Source organism: Rhea americana, unplaced genomic scaffold (assembly GCF_003343005.1).
Source record: "Rhea americana isolate MKP2758 unplaced genomic scaffold, rheAme1 scaffold_150, whole genome shotgun sequence".
NCBI classification, from domain to species: domain Eukaryota; kingdom Metazoa; phylum Chordata; class Aves; order Rheiformes; family Rheidae; genus Rhea; species Rhea americana.
Window position 1 is genome coordinate 1,936,769 of NW_028185595.1, and position 14,781 is coordinate 1,951,549.

A 14,781-nucleotide genomic window follows, 5' to 3' on the forward strand; every position below is an offset into this window, starting at 1 on the left:
TTATCTGCATTTCCAATTTGCCACTGATGCTAACATTTTAACAAAGTAGGAGTATAATTGCAAAATCAGGAAGAAATATTTTTCTTACCAACAGAGCAGTCAGGACCCATCCAGTTGGGATCGCAGCTGCACAGACCTGTGTCAGAGAGGTATGTACCATGCCCGCTACACTGGTCTGGGCACTGGGCTCTGGGAAGCTCACAGTTGATTCCCCCCCAGCCTGGGCTGCAGAGACATTCTCCATTCACACARACACCGTGGTTGGAGCACGTTGGGTCTAAGCAATCAACTACATGAAAAAACAAAAACAATGTAGAGAAAGCTCAGGTCACACAACATGATATTTAAAAAACATGCAGACGTGTTCTGCAAATTTTATTCAGCTGGGATGAAATAAGGCAAACGGATGTGTTTTTCTTCAAGTCTCATAAATATTTGCTCTGAAAATGGAAGAGTTATGTTTTGCATTAGTTCCAAATAAAACAGTGTGTGACAGAAGAATGAAAGCTTACTTCAGGAATTCTGTAATGAGGAAGTACAAGGGCTTAAAAATAAAACCTAAGTATACCACACCTAAGCCTTAATTTGCAGATGTTTCTTCTGAAGTACATTGACGTAATGACTCAAACACTACAATTAATAATAAAATACAAAAAAAAAAAAAAAAAAAAAAAAAAAAAAAAAAAAAAACCTGAAGGAATTGCACTTTTTCAGAATGTTTTTCTTTGCAACATCTTTATCAAAACTGCTATTATTACTGTCAAAATGCAGAGTATTCTGAGAATAGTAAGTATTATTACATTCACTTTAAGTACCTAGAAGTCAAAATATCAGTGGCTTTCAGCTTCATTTAGACTCCTAAAATGTTCAGGCACTTCTGAACACTTTATTCACAGTCGGTTATTAGCTGAGCTGTGAAACTGAGAGATCTAGGTACCTGAACCCATGTTTTAACTAGCAGACAATTCCATTTTAAGAAATGTAAAAAATATATATGTTATATATATACATACATTTCATCTTTTTTTAATCCAGAAAAAAGAACAGAAAAAGAAAGTGAAAATAATTATGATGGAAAAACATCCATGAGATTTCAGTTGCCATTTTGGTCCTGATAAAGGAYTGTTAAAAGCTGTCTTTCAAATAAACTCTATCAGCAACTTTTTGGTTTTCAAGATTTTTATCTCGTATCCTGAATTTGTGTAAGCATACTATGCTCTACCGCAAACATCAACATAGAGGCTTTACAAATTGCCTCTTGCTGTGGAATTGAGGGCCAAGGTCAAACTCAAGTCCTAAATAAAATGAATTCATCTCATGACTAGTATATATTAGCTCACAACTGAAGAACTAAGAGTGATTGGCACTCACTCTTTTGACTCTAGGAAGATCTGGGTTTATAATGAAAGTGATTTATTTCTCATCTTTTCCAAATTGATCCTTCTAAATTAAGGCAGAGACATTTTCACTCTACCTTATGTGAACAATACTTGATCTTTCAAATCTCAACTTTTCTATAAAGTCCTGTCAAATTATTTTATGAAGTCATAGAACACRTAAAGTAAGTCTATAGATTAGATACAACTCAGAGAATTGAAGCAAGTACATTTAGAGATGCAAACAGGAGTTATCAARATAGTTTCGATTTTAATTCAGATTACAGTAGCACAGGAATAAATTACTATAAAATGTCTTCCAAGATTTTGATTGTAATGATGGCACTGGCTATGTATTTTTTTCAAATGATTTACTGTTCAATTAATTGGGCTTAAAAATATGATAATGTAATTTAGTAGTATTTATAGGGAAACGAAGGTTATTTTGTGGTTCAGCTCAGAYAGGGCTTGATATATTTATAAATTAYTCTAAAATTATCTAAAACTCTTGTCCCATACTGTCAGTACTTTCTGGTGCTCAACAAGATTAGAAACAGTCCAAAGTTTAGAATATGTCTTCTGTGCTATTTCTATTTAATCTGGCAGAAAGAGAAATATGGTAAAACAATCTGATTCAATAAAGAAATAAACYGTCACCACTAACTTAAAAATTTTAAAGAACACAAAGAAAGATTTAGGTCAATTTGCTTTTATGATGAAGGTTACTTCTTTTCCCCTAAACTCTGTCTACTCAATTTTTTAGATACTGATATTTTAATGGAAAATTTAAACAGGTAGTACATGTGTTACTTGGTGTTGTATGTTACAGGACAGCTAACTTTAGAGAATCCTGATGAGTCTTGATGTACTGTACATTTCAGAAATGTATTACCTTCCTTATAAAATGGAAGTACCAATGAAAGCAAGTGGAACAATGAAATGTTCCAACAAATGAAAAACGCATCCCTCGTCCACAGAAATTAACCATCTTTCCTCTGCCCAGAATTACAGCAGTCTTGCAGCTAGGATTTATTACCACCGAATAAACTTTTCAACTCCTCCAAGCCCCTGCTCTCCCATTTTATGAAATAACTCAAATTAATCCCTTTTGTCTATTGTTCTAAACAAATATACTTTACAGCTATTCTGTTCTTACCATATGGTTAAGTAATAGATTTCAAACTTCCGATTGAAGAGTGTTCATACTTTGAACTCAAATCTTGTTCCACTTTAATACATGCTCTTAGGGTTATCATCTGGGGCCAGATCCTCAGCTGCTAAAATTAGCATAACTTGATTACCTGCAGTAGAACTACACTGACTTATGCGGCAAAGGTKCTGGCCCCGAGTCTTTAGAAGGGTTTACAGTGGTATTTAATAAGGATTTATAAATGGAGCTTCTGTGGTGTTTAAACAAAGGACAACGTGCCTTAGCAAGTAAGTATGTTAGACTCAGAACTCACAGCCCCTTGGCAGCTCAGATCATTAGAACTCATTTAGTATTGGTCCCTCTGCAGATTTGACAAAAAGGGTACTGAAAGCAATTTATATCCCTAAGGACAAAAAAGGAGGTCAAGGAGTTTTCTGAACAATATGTACTATAAGCCCCCAAAGAGCCATGAATTACACTTAGGAAGTTAAATGTCATTGAAAAATGACTCGACCATGAAACCGACAGGAAAAACACGGTTATCTTAACCCACTTCGTCACCTTCCCTTGTCTCCCCCCAAACCAGCTTGAACGAAACCTGGCAAACGCGGCGCTTCATCCTGTGTGCAGATCTGCTAATAGAACAACTGTGATTATGCTGCAAAAATTGTGCATCGCAAATATCGATTTGGGTGCCACTTTCATTTCAGGTAGATTGTCTGAACAATATGACTGTATTGAATATCAGAAATAAAAAGCTAATTGGAAGAAAGAAAATGCTGATCCACTGATTCTATTTCAATACCTTAGTTGAAAAATGGCGCACAAATTAACCTTAGACATTCTTCTTGGAAGTTCAAATCAATAGAGGAGATTTCATACTTTAATATAAATACAGACATACTTATTTGTTTCATTCTACCATTAATTCATATACACAGTTTAAATAAGATTAGATGAGTACTTTCAACTGAAGAGACACCAATTTGTATTACACCCTTTCTTTTTCCAGTAGCTCTTGAATTAACGTGAAAAATATTTACAGAAGGAATGGAATTTTTGAGTAGAAATGTCATGGTTGCTATTTATTTATTTATTTATTGCCAAATGTTGTATGCCAAAGGTTATGCTAACCTTTCCTGTCATGTTATTGGCCTCTTCCAAGTTTGCAGTTAATACTGCCTGACTCTGTAATCCATTTATCTTTTTAAAACCTTATCCTTTCAAGCACTAGTGATTAAATAATCTATACCCTTTCCCCTAACATATTAATTCACAGCCCCCTCCTCCTCCTCTGTTGTTGACTGACAATGTTTTGTAATGCTTCCAACTTTGAGTGTTGTTAACATTAACACCTCGGCACAGAGAAAGATATGTGCTAGCTTACTCTACAAACTTATCTGGAGCTGATGGTGCATTTGTTTTACTCACTTTGAACATTCGCCTTAGGATGAGCTGATTTAAGCACTACAAGAGCCTATTTCTCTTACAGGAGCGTAAGGGGAGTCATGATGTTTAGCTCGGACAGAGTGTCTGCATTCTAGACAGAAAGTTAGAAAACTCCACACAAGTATCTGGAAATTATAACTGAGGAAGAGAAGGAACTGCTTACCAGGTAAAATTAACAGGAATAAATGAAAGAAAGCCAATTATCAAATTCTCTCTAGCAATACTAACATTTATACCATAACAAAGAACAAAATAGAACTTATATAACTTAACTAGTCTCAGCAAACTTCTGCATTCCTGGGGAACAGACTGGATGAGCACGCTAAAGACAGTCTTTTCCACCTTTGACTTCCATGAGAATGCTAGATATAGCAGAACATTTCAGGTAATTCTTGAGTATTTCCTGTAAACATACACTCAGCGTGAACTGCGAATCGTCAATTCTAAGAGCTGAGAAGGACATTATAGAATTTACCTGAGACAGCTTAAACCATAGTCCATTAAAAACAACAGAAAAGCTCTAATGACTTCACTAGTTTTGGATTAGAGCTTTAATGACCCAAGTGTTGTGAAGCATTGCTGGAAGGAGATGACAGGAGCGAACTGAACAGATGGCTGTGGTTAGTCTAGTGTTGGCAGTCTCACTAGTGAGGACCTGAACTTATTTTTGCTTTTAGCAAAAGAAGTTAACTCAGACTAATGCAAGATTGAGTCCTGGAGGGGATGACTCCATGCCCAAATAGTAAATCTCTTAGTTTTCTTCTCTTTTTTTGATGAGAGAAACAGCTGTTTTTTTACAGCAAGATAGATCAATATACACCTGGTGGACAGCTCTGCATCACATTCAGAACACTCCCAAAGGACTCTTTACTTCTAAACCACGCAGCTCCAGTCCTATCACCTCAGCCCCAAGATGCTCCTCTCTTTGGAGGATTAATAAATGCTGGAATGTCATATAAAGCAGTTTGAACTATTATTGCCCTGAGGATGTGCTGAGGCATGCAGAACTGTCAATCTAGCAATCCTCCAGAGAGCTAAATCCCCTTTTAAAACCATATCAATACATTTTAAAATGAAAAACAATCCAATTTATGTTGTTGTGCACTCTAACAGAAAATACTGTGGATAAATATTGACCTCAGCCTATGACCAAATTTTACATGGGTTCTTCTGTTAAGTCTGCCTGTTTCTGCATACACAAAGAATTGGACACTTCCAACCTCAGGGTTTTTTTGCACTTAAAAGACAGTGGTCGTTTATATGTGCTATCTACCATTCTCTGATCCCACATGACTGCATCTAAAGGGAATAATTTGCCCTACAGGAARTCTGTAACTAACATGCATATCTAAGTCTTTCAAATTTGTCTTACCAGTTTCTGTCTTAATAGTGACCGACAAGTTTGGTTTGTATGAAGTTGCAGATACAGTTTTCTCTAACACTACATATTTTTCTGCATTTCATTTCTAGATTGTTCAATAAATATAATTCATTAAAAAAGCTATCTTCATTCTTTGGCAAAAACATCATTCAGATACACTTGTGGTAGCTATATTTTACTTCTGTAAAATAACGTATATGGAGATCAGAAGTTTAGTTTCAACTTTTACAGATCAGTAAAATTGCAGTGGACCGCATTTTAACACTCCCTTCATCACAATCTGTCACAATAGTTTTACATTTGTAATTTAATTTCATTCTTTACTTTTTTCTACCCACTGAATAGCTCCAAAACCCAGAAAACAAGTTCATAACATAAAAAGAAAAAGCACTGTAGTACTACCTTCTTCACAGTTTTCTCCTTTGTAGCCAACAGAGCAGACACAGTTCCCTTCAATGCAGGAACCATGACCTCCACATGAGGGATCGATACACTGGCTGACGGGTACGTCACATTCTGGTCCTTTCCAGCCACTGTAGCACAAGCAGGTTCCTTTAGAGTATTGGCCATTGCCACTGCACAGTACTGGGCAGGCAGCTGGAAAATTGAATGAAAGAAGAACAGCACACAGGGTCATATATGTAAAAGTGCTCTAAAAATCTACTACCAAGTACTTATATATATATATTTAAATACGTTCGTTTACTGGAAAAAAAACTAAAATAATATGTACTAGGTTAGCTCTTGATTTCCCAAATAAATCATCTAATTATTATTTGACAAAGCACTCACATTTTGGGCGTTCTGAGAATACAGCCACTATTCATATAGCTGCTGCTGCTATGATATTCAGAACTATGCAGATGTCTGGGCAACGTGAATGGACTTGATTTTGGCATTACTCTGGTTTGTTCCACTAGGTAACATCTAATTTGCACAGATAGTGGAACAGAAACATTCAATTCTGAAACATATTGTTATGCAACATCCTTCTTCTCCCATAATATCTTCTAATGCTGTGCCCACATTTATTTTTAGTCCCTTTAGCTTGTTTCTTGAATATAAGGATCTTGAACACAGGGATAACACAAGCTTTCATCTACTACAAATGTACAACCAGTGCGTGCCACCAGTCCCTGCTGAATCTTAGTTTCACTGCTTAATCTTTGTTTCCTTAGAGTGAATGCTTTTACCCTCTGTATAATGGCAAGAAAGCACCATTAACTCTTACCCTTTCTTCTTCTGTAATGGGAAAAAATGTGTTTGAATAAATATTCAGAACTAATTGATGCAAAAGCAGCAAGGCCTATGAATAATAAAGGTAGTCGGCAGGTCTTGGATGCCAGAAATCAGATGTTGTAAATAATACAGTAATGGAAAGAAACAATTTATTAAAGCCAGTTACACAAACATCACACTAAGGCATATTCACACCCCTATATGCCCGAGTCCTCCATAGGACCAAAGCAATCTCCGAACTTACATGCCTGCCAAAGACTGTATGTGTGGTCACCAGCCAGAGAAACGGGGGGAAAAGAAACCAAAGGAGTAACAGAAAATGGGAGTAATGAAGTGAATCTTTGAGAAGAGCCGTGCTCTACTCTCTGATGCGGTTTGATAAAGACAAAAAAGTATCTCCTTGTCTTTTCGCCCTTCAAAGTAATTAGAAACTAATGGCTAGATTTACAGAGCCAAAAATATACTCAAAAGCTACTATTAATCATTAAAAGGTCCTTCTGTCCTCTTGCTTTTATTATCCCTTTAACCTGAATGATCAAGAAGAACCCAAGTAATTGATTTACTAAAAAGAAATGTGTAATTGTCCAATTGCACAACTTCTCCACTGTACTCTTGAGATTCAGTCCTACAGCCTTATCCATCTCAGCTGTCCCACTGATCTGCTGCAAAAACACATTTTGGGACTGATTTTTCAAGAATTTTCTTATTTGAAATGGAAAAATTTGATCACAAAATATATATATTCAGATTTGTAACCTGAAATACTAGCTAAAATTTGGAGCTCTGAGTATTATTTCACTTCAGACTAAAATTGATGCGTCATACGTCACTTACATAATCCTTTTTATCCTATATCTTTGTACAACAGAATAACAGCAAAAGTAGTATATTGCACTTTTTTTCCCTGCTCTGCTCTCTCTCCTCTCTCTTAAGGCCATACCGCCAGTCCTTTGGCAGGGATAGTTGCTTCTTCCCTGCTGTTCTCTCTTACTATTAATCCTTCTACTCTTATTTAATCTTTTTCTTCCTAATTCCAGATCTGCATAAAATATAATTTCCAGCAGCAACTTTTCAATTTCAGATGTGACATATACTCACAAGCGCTTCACAGAGTTCCATCAATGAGTTTATGCTAAACTCCTACTCCTTCTGGTACTTGCAGTTGATTTCAGAATTATGCTTCATGAACCAGCTCGCTCGAATCACAATGCAGACAAATATCCAGTATGTCCATACCATACTCAGCCCATTCTACACTTTTTTGCAGGTCACCATGRAACATTCTGCTATGATATATAACACACTCAACTAGGAACATATTGGATGCCTCATGACTAACTGTTCCCTCTATCTGCATGCATCACACCACAGAGTCTGCCTGACACGTTACAGAGACACTGCTCCTTTTTCCAGCTCTCATCTTAATACCTAAACATCTGTCTCTGGAACTAGGCACCTCTCAGCTCCTGTACGTGGTGGTTAAGCTTACAGCCTCATTGTTCTACTCCACTGCAGAAGGATGCAACACTTTTAGATGCACATTCTCTCCCTGCTTCGGACACATTGGAGAGGTCAGTATTACCAGAATGGCTGCTCAAGGTGGCTCCTCCAACTGTACCAGGACAGTAGAAGAAATACACATAACAGCATATAGCTTGCTTCTGCGTGTCAGTCTCTGTATGGCATTTACCATGCTGGGATAAAGCTACCAGGTATGGAAAGAAAAGGTTCCAGGAATGTTAAATGAACCAGAAGAGAGCAAACAGCTTCTTCAGACAAAACGCGTTTATTCAAAAACAAAACAAAAAGTTAGCGTTGACCTAGCAGCTGGATACAAGCAGAAAAAAACAGATGGGAGGAGGGAGGACAAGGTAGTTTTATTTTGTTTTTTAACCAGTCAACATGGTAGTCATCACCAGAAAGGGCCCCCTTGCCCTTTAGGAGCTCTGCTGTAACAGAACAAAGGTACACAGAAAAATGTATTCAGCTACAGGTGTCAGTGGCAGCTGAGCAAACTCAAAGTGCTCAGCTTGTCTATTCTGAAAAACCTTCCTCTGGAGTCTTAAAGCTCAAGTAAAGGCAGTAATTCTCTTTGAACTGCGCAGTCCACTGCAAGACTGACTAAACAGAAATAAGTCCAGTATTAAAAAAAGGAAATAGCTTAGATSGGACCATTCTAGATGCAGCTACATAATCCCGTGCTAGCCACCTGCCATAAGGTCACTTCTCACCTTGCTTTGAACCTATGTATAACTAAGCAATGGACAAAGGTGTGCCAGTTAAAAAGACTACATCTGCTGTTTGGAACATATTTATGGGAAGATTATTTTCAACTCCATCCCTTGATCTGAATTTTCAGGGTCAGCTTGGGATACCAGAGACTGGACTGGCACAGTAGAAGAAAGATTAGCAGATGCTGCTGGGTCTTGGGCTAAGARCTTCCACAGTAGCTATGTAGTGTTCCCTTGCCCTGGTCTGGTGCTTCAGAAAGCACCAGGAAGCCCTGATCTGGTGCTTCAGGAACTTAAGTGAAGCTGAAAGCAGTATTACAGCTCTGTGCTTCTACCACATCAGAGGATTTGCTACAGTCTAAAAATCTGCTCAGACCTTGTGAAATCACAAAATCAGTGAGGCTGAAAGGGACCTCTGGAGATCATCCAGTCCAACCTCCCAAAGATTTCCTGGTGCTGGTTCCACTGGGGCTTGAACCCAGGCCCTTCAGTGTGCAAAGCAGATGTGATAACCACTATACAATCCTTTCCCCCCAAGCTTGTGTGCAAGTTAAGCAGTGACCTGTCTTCAGCTGCAGCAGGAATGTGCATGACCAAGATGTTAGTGACATAGGAACTGACTGTGGACATAGAAAAAAATCTGTCATTTCTTTTCAGAGTACGAGAAAGAACATAGTTCAGATTAAAATACTTCCATCCTCAAGCCASAAGTTTTATCTAGAGCCTCATGCCAGGGCTATTCTACAATATATGTACATATATGTGTGTGTGTATATATATGTATATACACACACATATATATAATATATATAATGTCAGGAATATCACTTTGAGAGTGAGTGGCAGAGGTCTGTGGTCAAAACTTGGTATTTCCAAGACCACCATGTCAYCAAGATTGCAGGGGAAACCGTAAACAAGAATGTAAGCAACGGCAGGTGGTAAGAAGCTGGTTTCTCATTGCTGTAACATACACCTCTTCACTATTGTCGCTGCTGTGAGTTTCTAGGCTGATCTGAGTGAGGAATGGAGAGCGAATCAAGCTGATTTTCCCTGGAAAACAGCAGCAGGCATTCTACCTCGAAAGAGGTTTGCTAAATTAGTCAATTTTAGGCCACAGTGTTACAGAATGAGATCCAAAATAGGTCATACTAATTATTGATCCAGATTGCCTCAATAAATGTGCAAACAACTCGAGATTCATCTGGAGTGCTTGTTATCTATGACTGCTTCTCCCTCCCATATGCAGTGGAAGGTCTGTATTCCTGCAGACCTGTCTGTTCACAGTACACTGAATGACAATGAAGGAAGGAAGCTTTATGTAATAAAACAATCAAGTTCTATCTCACTTCTGTGGAGTTGCATAGAGACAATTCCATATCACAGGTACCATTGCTGACAAGCAGACAGAGGTCTTGGGGAGTAGTTATGGAAGTAGCAAGGTGATGCTCAGGTAAATTAAGAAAAGACTAAAGGCACATCTCCTGCATAGGTTTAAATAAGCGCAACAAGTATCATCCTTGAATGCAGTTTTGGTGAAGTGATTCTGCCCTTCACCAGCTTTCCAGCAAAAATCTACTGAATTTTTTAACATAGGTCTCTAAACAGCTAAGTCTAGTCAAATTATGGAAAATGGATTCTTCAGACCCTTGAGTTCTGTGGGCTACACACATTTAACAGCATGAACTGAGCAGGAAAGATCAGCTAGACATGCTAGGATCTCACTCTGAAAGGTAYCTTTGGATAAGTGTTTTGGTGTATTGTTAATATTTCCCTGTGGATGAGGAAAGGTGATTTGACATGCCTAGTACAACAAACTAAGAGGGGAGACAGTGAAGGATAATGCCTAAATGATCTGCCATCAAAAGCCACCATTTGTCCAGCGATTCTTAGCACACAGGTATCCCAGTTGTAAAGTCTGCATACCCACTCCTTTCCCTCACCCTTATCGTATTCACACATACATACTCACCAGAGCTGTTCTTCTAAAGCATGGCAAGAAACCACTAAAGGACATTTGAGGACTCAAGCTTGAGGAAGGTGGTGCAGAACTTGGTTTAGTTACCCAGCTGCTTGGTTGAAAGACCTTCCCCTGCTACTTCAAGCTTCAAACAAGATTTGAAGGCAGAGTTCTGATTTGGCTCCTCTTGCTGTAGAGTACGCATTGCCCTGGTGCAGAGAGTCTTGTACTCTAGGATCTAGGCTGTTAGTTCTCTAACGCAGACTTTGTTTTTAGCTCCTCATAAAATGGACAAATTGGTATWCTTCTCTTGAAAGCTGTCTGAGTTTCTGAGCACATAAATACGACTTGAGAGATTTTTGAGCTTGTACCTGCACTGCTTCCCTGTCCTGGCAATGCCCTCATACTCCTTTTATTTTTCAAGTGCCCAGTTTTACATCCAAATGTAAATTTCCAAAGGAGGCATTAGAAGGTTAGCTTCCTTTGTGCCATCTACAGGCTTATTCAGAGCACAGACAAGCTGTCGGGAATCACCCAATATCAAGGCAATGCTTTACAACGTATGTAGCACAGAACTTTGTGGTGAGATGCTCAAGTCAGATTGGGGAAGGAAAAGTCACTGGTTTGGATGGACAAGTGATCGCATCAATCTTACTGGAGAACTGCTTGACTCAAGACTAGTGTGCTCATATCCATAATGACTGGAAAACCTTTTGTTGCCTATCAGCCAAATTCTTCTTACTGCAAGCCGATAAACATAAAATATGAGCTYTACATTTATAATGTAAGCAATATGTAGATATGGGACGAAGCACTGAAGTGCAAGTTTGAGGCTTCACTAATATAGCACTTGGACATAGTCTAATGTCCTTGCACGCTGTGAGTAACAGCAACTGCTCCATCAACCAATTTTAACAAGATTACCTGGAAAGTTAAAACAGAAAAACATTCCCTGATTCAACATGCAATTAGACAAATCCATAGAACATGCATCTACAAAGGCTACTATACACAAGGACACAACATCTACTGTAGGAAGTCCTAACACAGCTTATCCCTAAATTGGGCAGAAGTTACCCGGGAAGCATCATCAAACAAAGGTACAATTTTTATTCTTCTTTACCTGTCTGCTGTATGGCCCCATCAGAGCTGGAGTTCCTGGGCGAAATGGATTTCTGGCCTGACCCATTACAGCTTTACTTTCTTAATAACCCATATACTAACAAACACTTTCRGGAAAYAGCATTCTGAAGAGACRCCATTTATACTTCTATATAGGATCRGATTGTTTCATCAACCACAGGGAATTGTAGCAAAGACAAATGTAGTTCGAACTTCTCACCAGTGATCTCAAAGTTGACCTTCCGGGGGCAGTTCCTTTAGGGGATAATTAATTCAGACTCTCTAATAATTCAAACTAGGACTTTCTTTTAGCAGAGATTAAGCTGCTGCTTCTGCTGACACATTATGCATGATTTTGCAAGTACAGAGGAAAGATGGATTACTGTTTATGACAGACTAACTTGAAACCAGAAATGGACTCCAGTTCAGCTCCAAAATAGAGCAGAAATACAAAAAAGATCCAAGCACAGTATCACCTACAATAGCCTCATCAAAAGACATAAAAAGCACGAGTAGGGGCACTTTCTACTGGAATTTGGCTCTTTTTGGTCTGTATCTCAGTGACCCACATATCGATTTCATCTACAAATACTAATCTCTCACATGGACAAACTAGATTAAGATATAGGCAAGTGAAGTTTTATTTTACTGATGCATGAATTGGGTCCTATAATCATATCCTAAAGCCTTGAAAAAATTTAGATGCACTCCAAAAGCTACAACCAAGTCAGCTTCCTAAAGTGAAATTATTTAGATATAAATATTCTTATTTCCAAAGGGCCTAAAATTCATAAAACCACTAAAAACAGAGAAATTGCAAATGGTTGCATCTTAGAAAATAAGCCTACTTAAGAACTCAAGTTCTTGATTTAGACCTTGATTTAAAAATGTTAGCTCTAAATTTTACATTATTATTGTTTTAATCAAAATATACTGAAACATGGTAAATGATTACATGCCTTGTTAGATCAGTTGTTTGCACATAAGGTTATTTCCAAAAACTAGGAGGCATCAGAAATACGAGTATTTTGGTTTGTAGTATAAAATACAATGCTATAGCTTAATAATGCCACCTTTCCTATTYTTTTGTTTAAACCTATTTTACACCAGTTGACTGTACATTTCAGAATTTGTCTGAAAGCCATTTAGTTTTAACTTGAGTTCATTTATGGATATGAAAATCTGAAGTAACTTCTAAGACMATCTCATAGTTTATGTCAGTTCACTTTTACTACTTAATGCTATCTTAATGCTACTTCCCTGCTATGAAGCTGTCCTAAGCCTGCCAAACTTGTCCCCAGGAAAATCATTCTGGAAGGGRGGAGATGAAATGACTCCAGACCCAGTTTCCTTCATCTGTTCTTTTTGCATAGCAAACATGGTATTTGCCTAGTCAGGAAAAATGATGTTTGACCAGGCTGCCTGCTCTTTAGAGACTGTTACCTTTGGTCAGGACTGAAATGGTTGTAAGAACAGCAGCAATGACCTAGAATATGTTTTAGGTTGTTTAGAGAGTTTGTGCTCTTGCAAGCACAAGCTGCTTGGAGGTCAGCTTGTGGAAATTCGCCCAGCATCCAAAGAACGAACAACTGTGAATAACTGACAGATTTTCTTGACCGTTAGCATCTATGCTAGATGGTAAAATACAGATAGCGTAGATCCTTAAGCTATTACAGTTATATATAAAACAAATGCTTCACAAAACTGTCAGCTTAGCTCCTACCAGGCAATATGCTTTGTTAGTTACTTTTCAAAACATGAAACTATTTAGTTTGAATCCAAGCACACAAATGATTTATGTTGGCAGGCATCGGATCAGGGGCTTGAGAGAAAATGTGCCGCCCTTTACAGTAATCACACCCTGCAGTCCTCCCTTCAGCTGCCCAGACCCAAGCCTAACCAAGATCCCCTGTCTAGCTCTGTCAAACTGCACGTTAGCAAGCAAGCAAGAGATTCGCAGAAGAATTTCCAGAAGGACAAAAAACCCATCAGGTGTGTCAAATCTCTGACATTCAAAAACCATTTGGGGAAAGCAGCACACGCTGACTTAAGCACTAAAGTATGGATGCTTTAATTAATCCGGGGTGAATTTAATTGCTTTAGTTAAGTGGAAATCGGGTTAAAAATGATGCAGAGCATGCTGGGGTGTGTTAAAAACATGACATATGAGTTGGATGAATCGATAAATTAAAAGCGCACAGATGTTTTAATTAAACCCAGGGAAGTTAACGAAGATCGCTAGAGACTTTTAAGCCTATGATTAATTCAATTCATTTAAAATACCTGTAGAGATATGGGGATACCTCCATTTTGAGAGTTATAGAAGTTTTCAATCGATAAGTACTTAAGCTATTCTAGAAAAAAAAAATGGCAGGATTTTTATAGGAGTGACTGAACAGCATTAATTAGATAATGAATATTTACATTCTTCCGAACACTCAGCAAACTCTTGCTTTGGTCAAAATCTATCAGAAAGACTGCAGTTTTTCTCAAAACTTTTGGTGTAACCTTAACTGTCAAGAAGACAACACTTGCTCTTCCCTCATGTACTMTTCTACAAATTACCTACCATTACATGACTATTTTGCATACATTTATTACAAAAATGTATGTCACGAATATGACTCTCTCTCCATACACTATCTAGTAGAACACTGATGATGTTGACTTGTACTGACAAGTAATTTTCAGAACTACAACAAATTACAAAATTATCTCTTTGGGATTGGTCACTAGGTACAACAGAATTTTACTTTATGAAAAGAGCCTCACAATATTTTTAATAACAATAACTCATCAGTCTGTAAGAACTGGAAAATAAAATAAGCAAATGCCAGCTACATTTGATGCTCAACTGAAAGGAGAGAAACCCTGTA

General features: G+C 37.8%; 1 protein-coding gene across 1 annotated transcript in view; it reads right to left on the minus strand.

Annotated features, from left to right (window-relative positions):
• Positions 1 to 14,781, minus strand: part of TENM2 (teneurin transmembrane protein 2) — a 167,304-nt gene that overhangs the window by 82,345 nt on the left and 70,178 nt on the right. The window contains exons 8-9 of the mRNA XM_085299595.1: positions 5,759 to 5,953; positions 89 to 289 (exon numbers count right to left, since the gene is read on the minus strand). Of these exons, the coding sequence (XP_085155721.1) occupies positions 89 to 289; positions 5,759 to 5,953 (396 nt within the window). The remainder of the gene's footprint in view (positions 1 to 88; positions 290 to 5,758; positions 5,954 to 14,781) is intronic.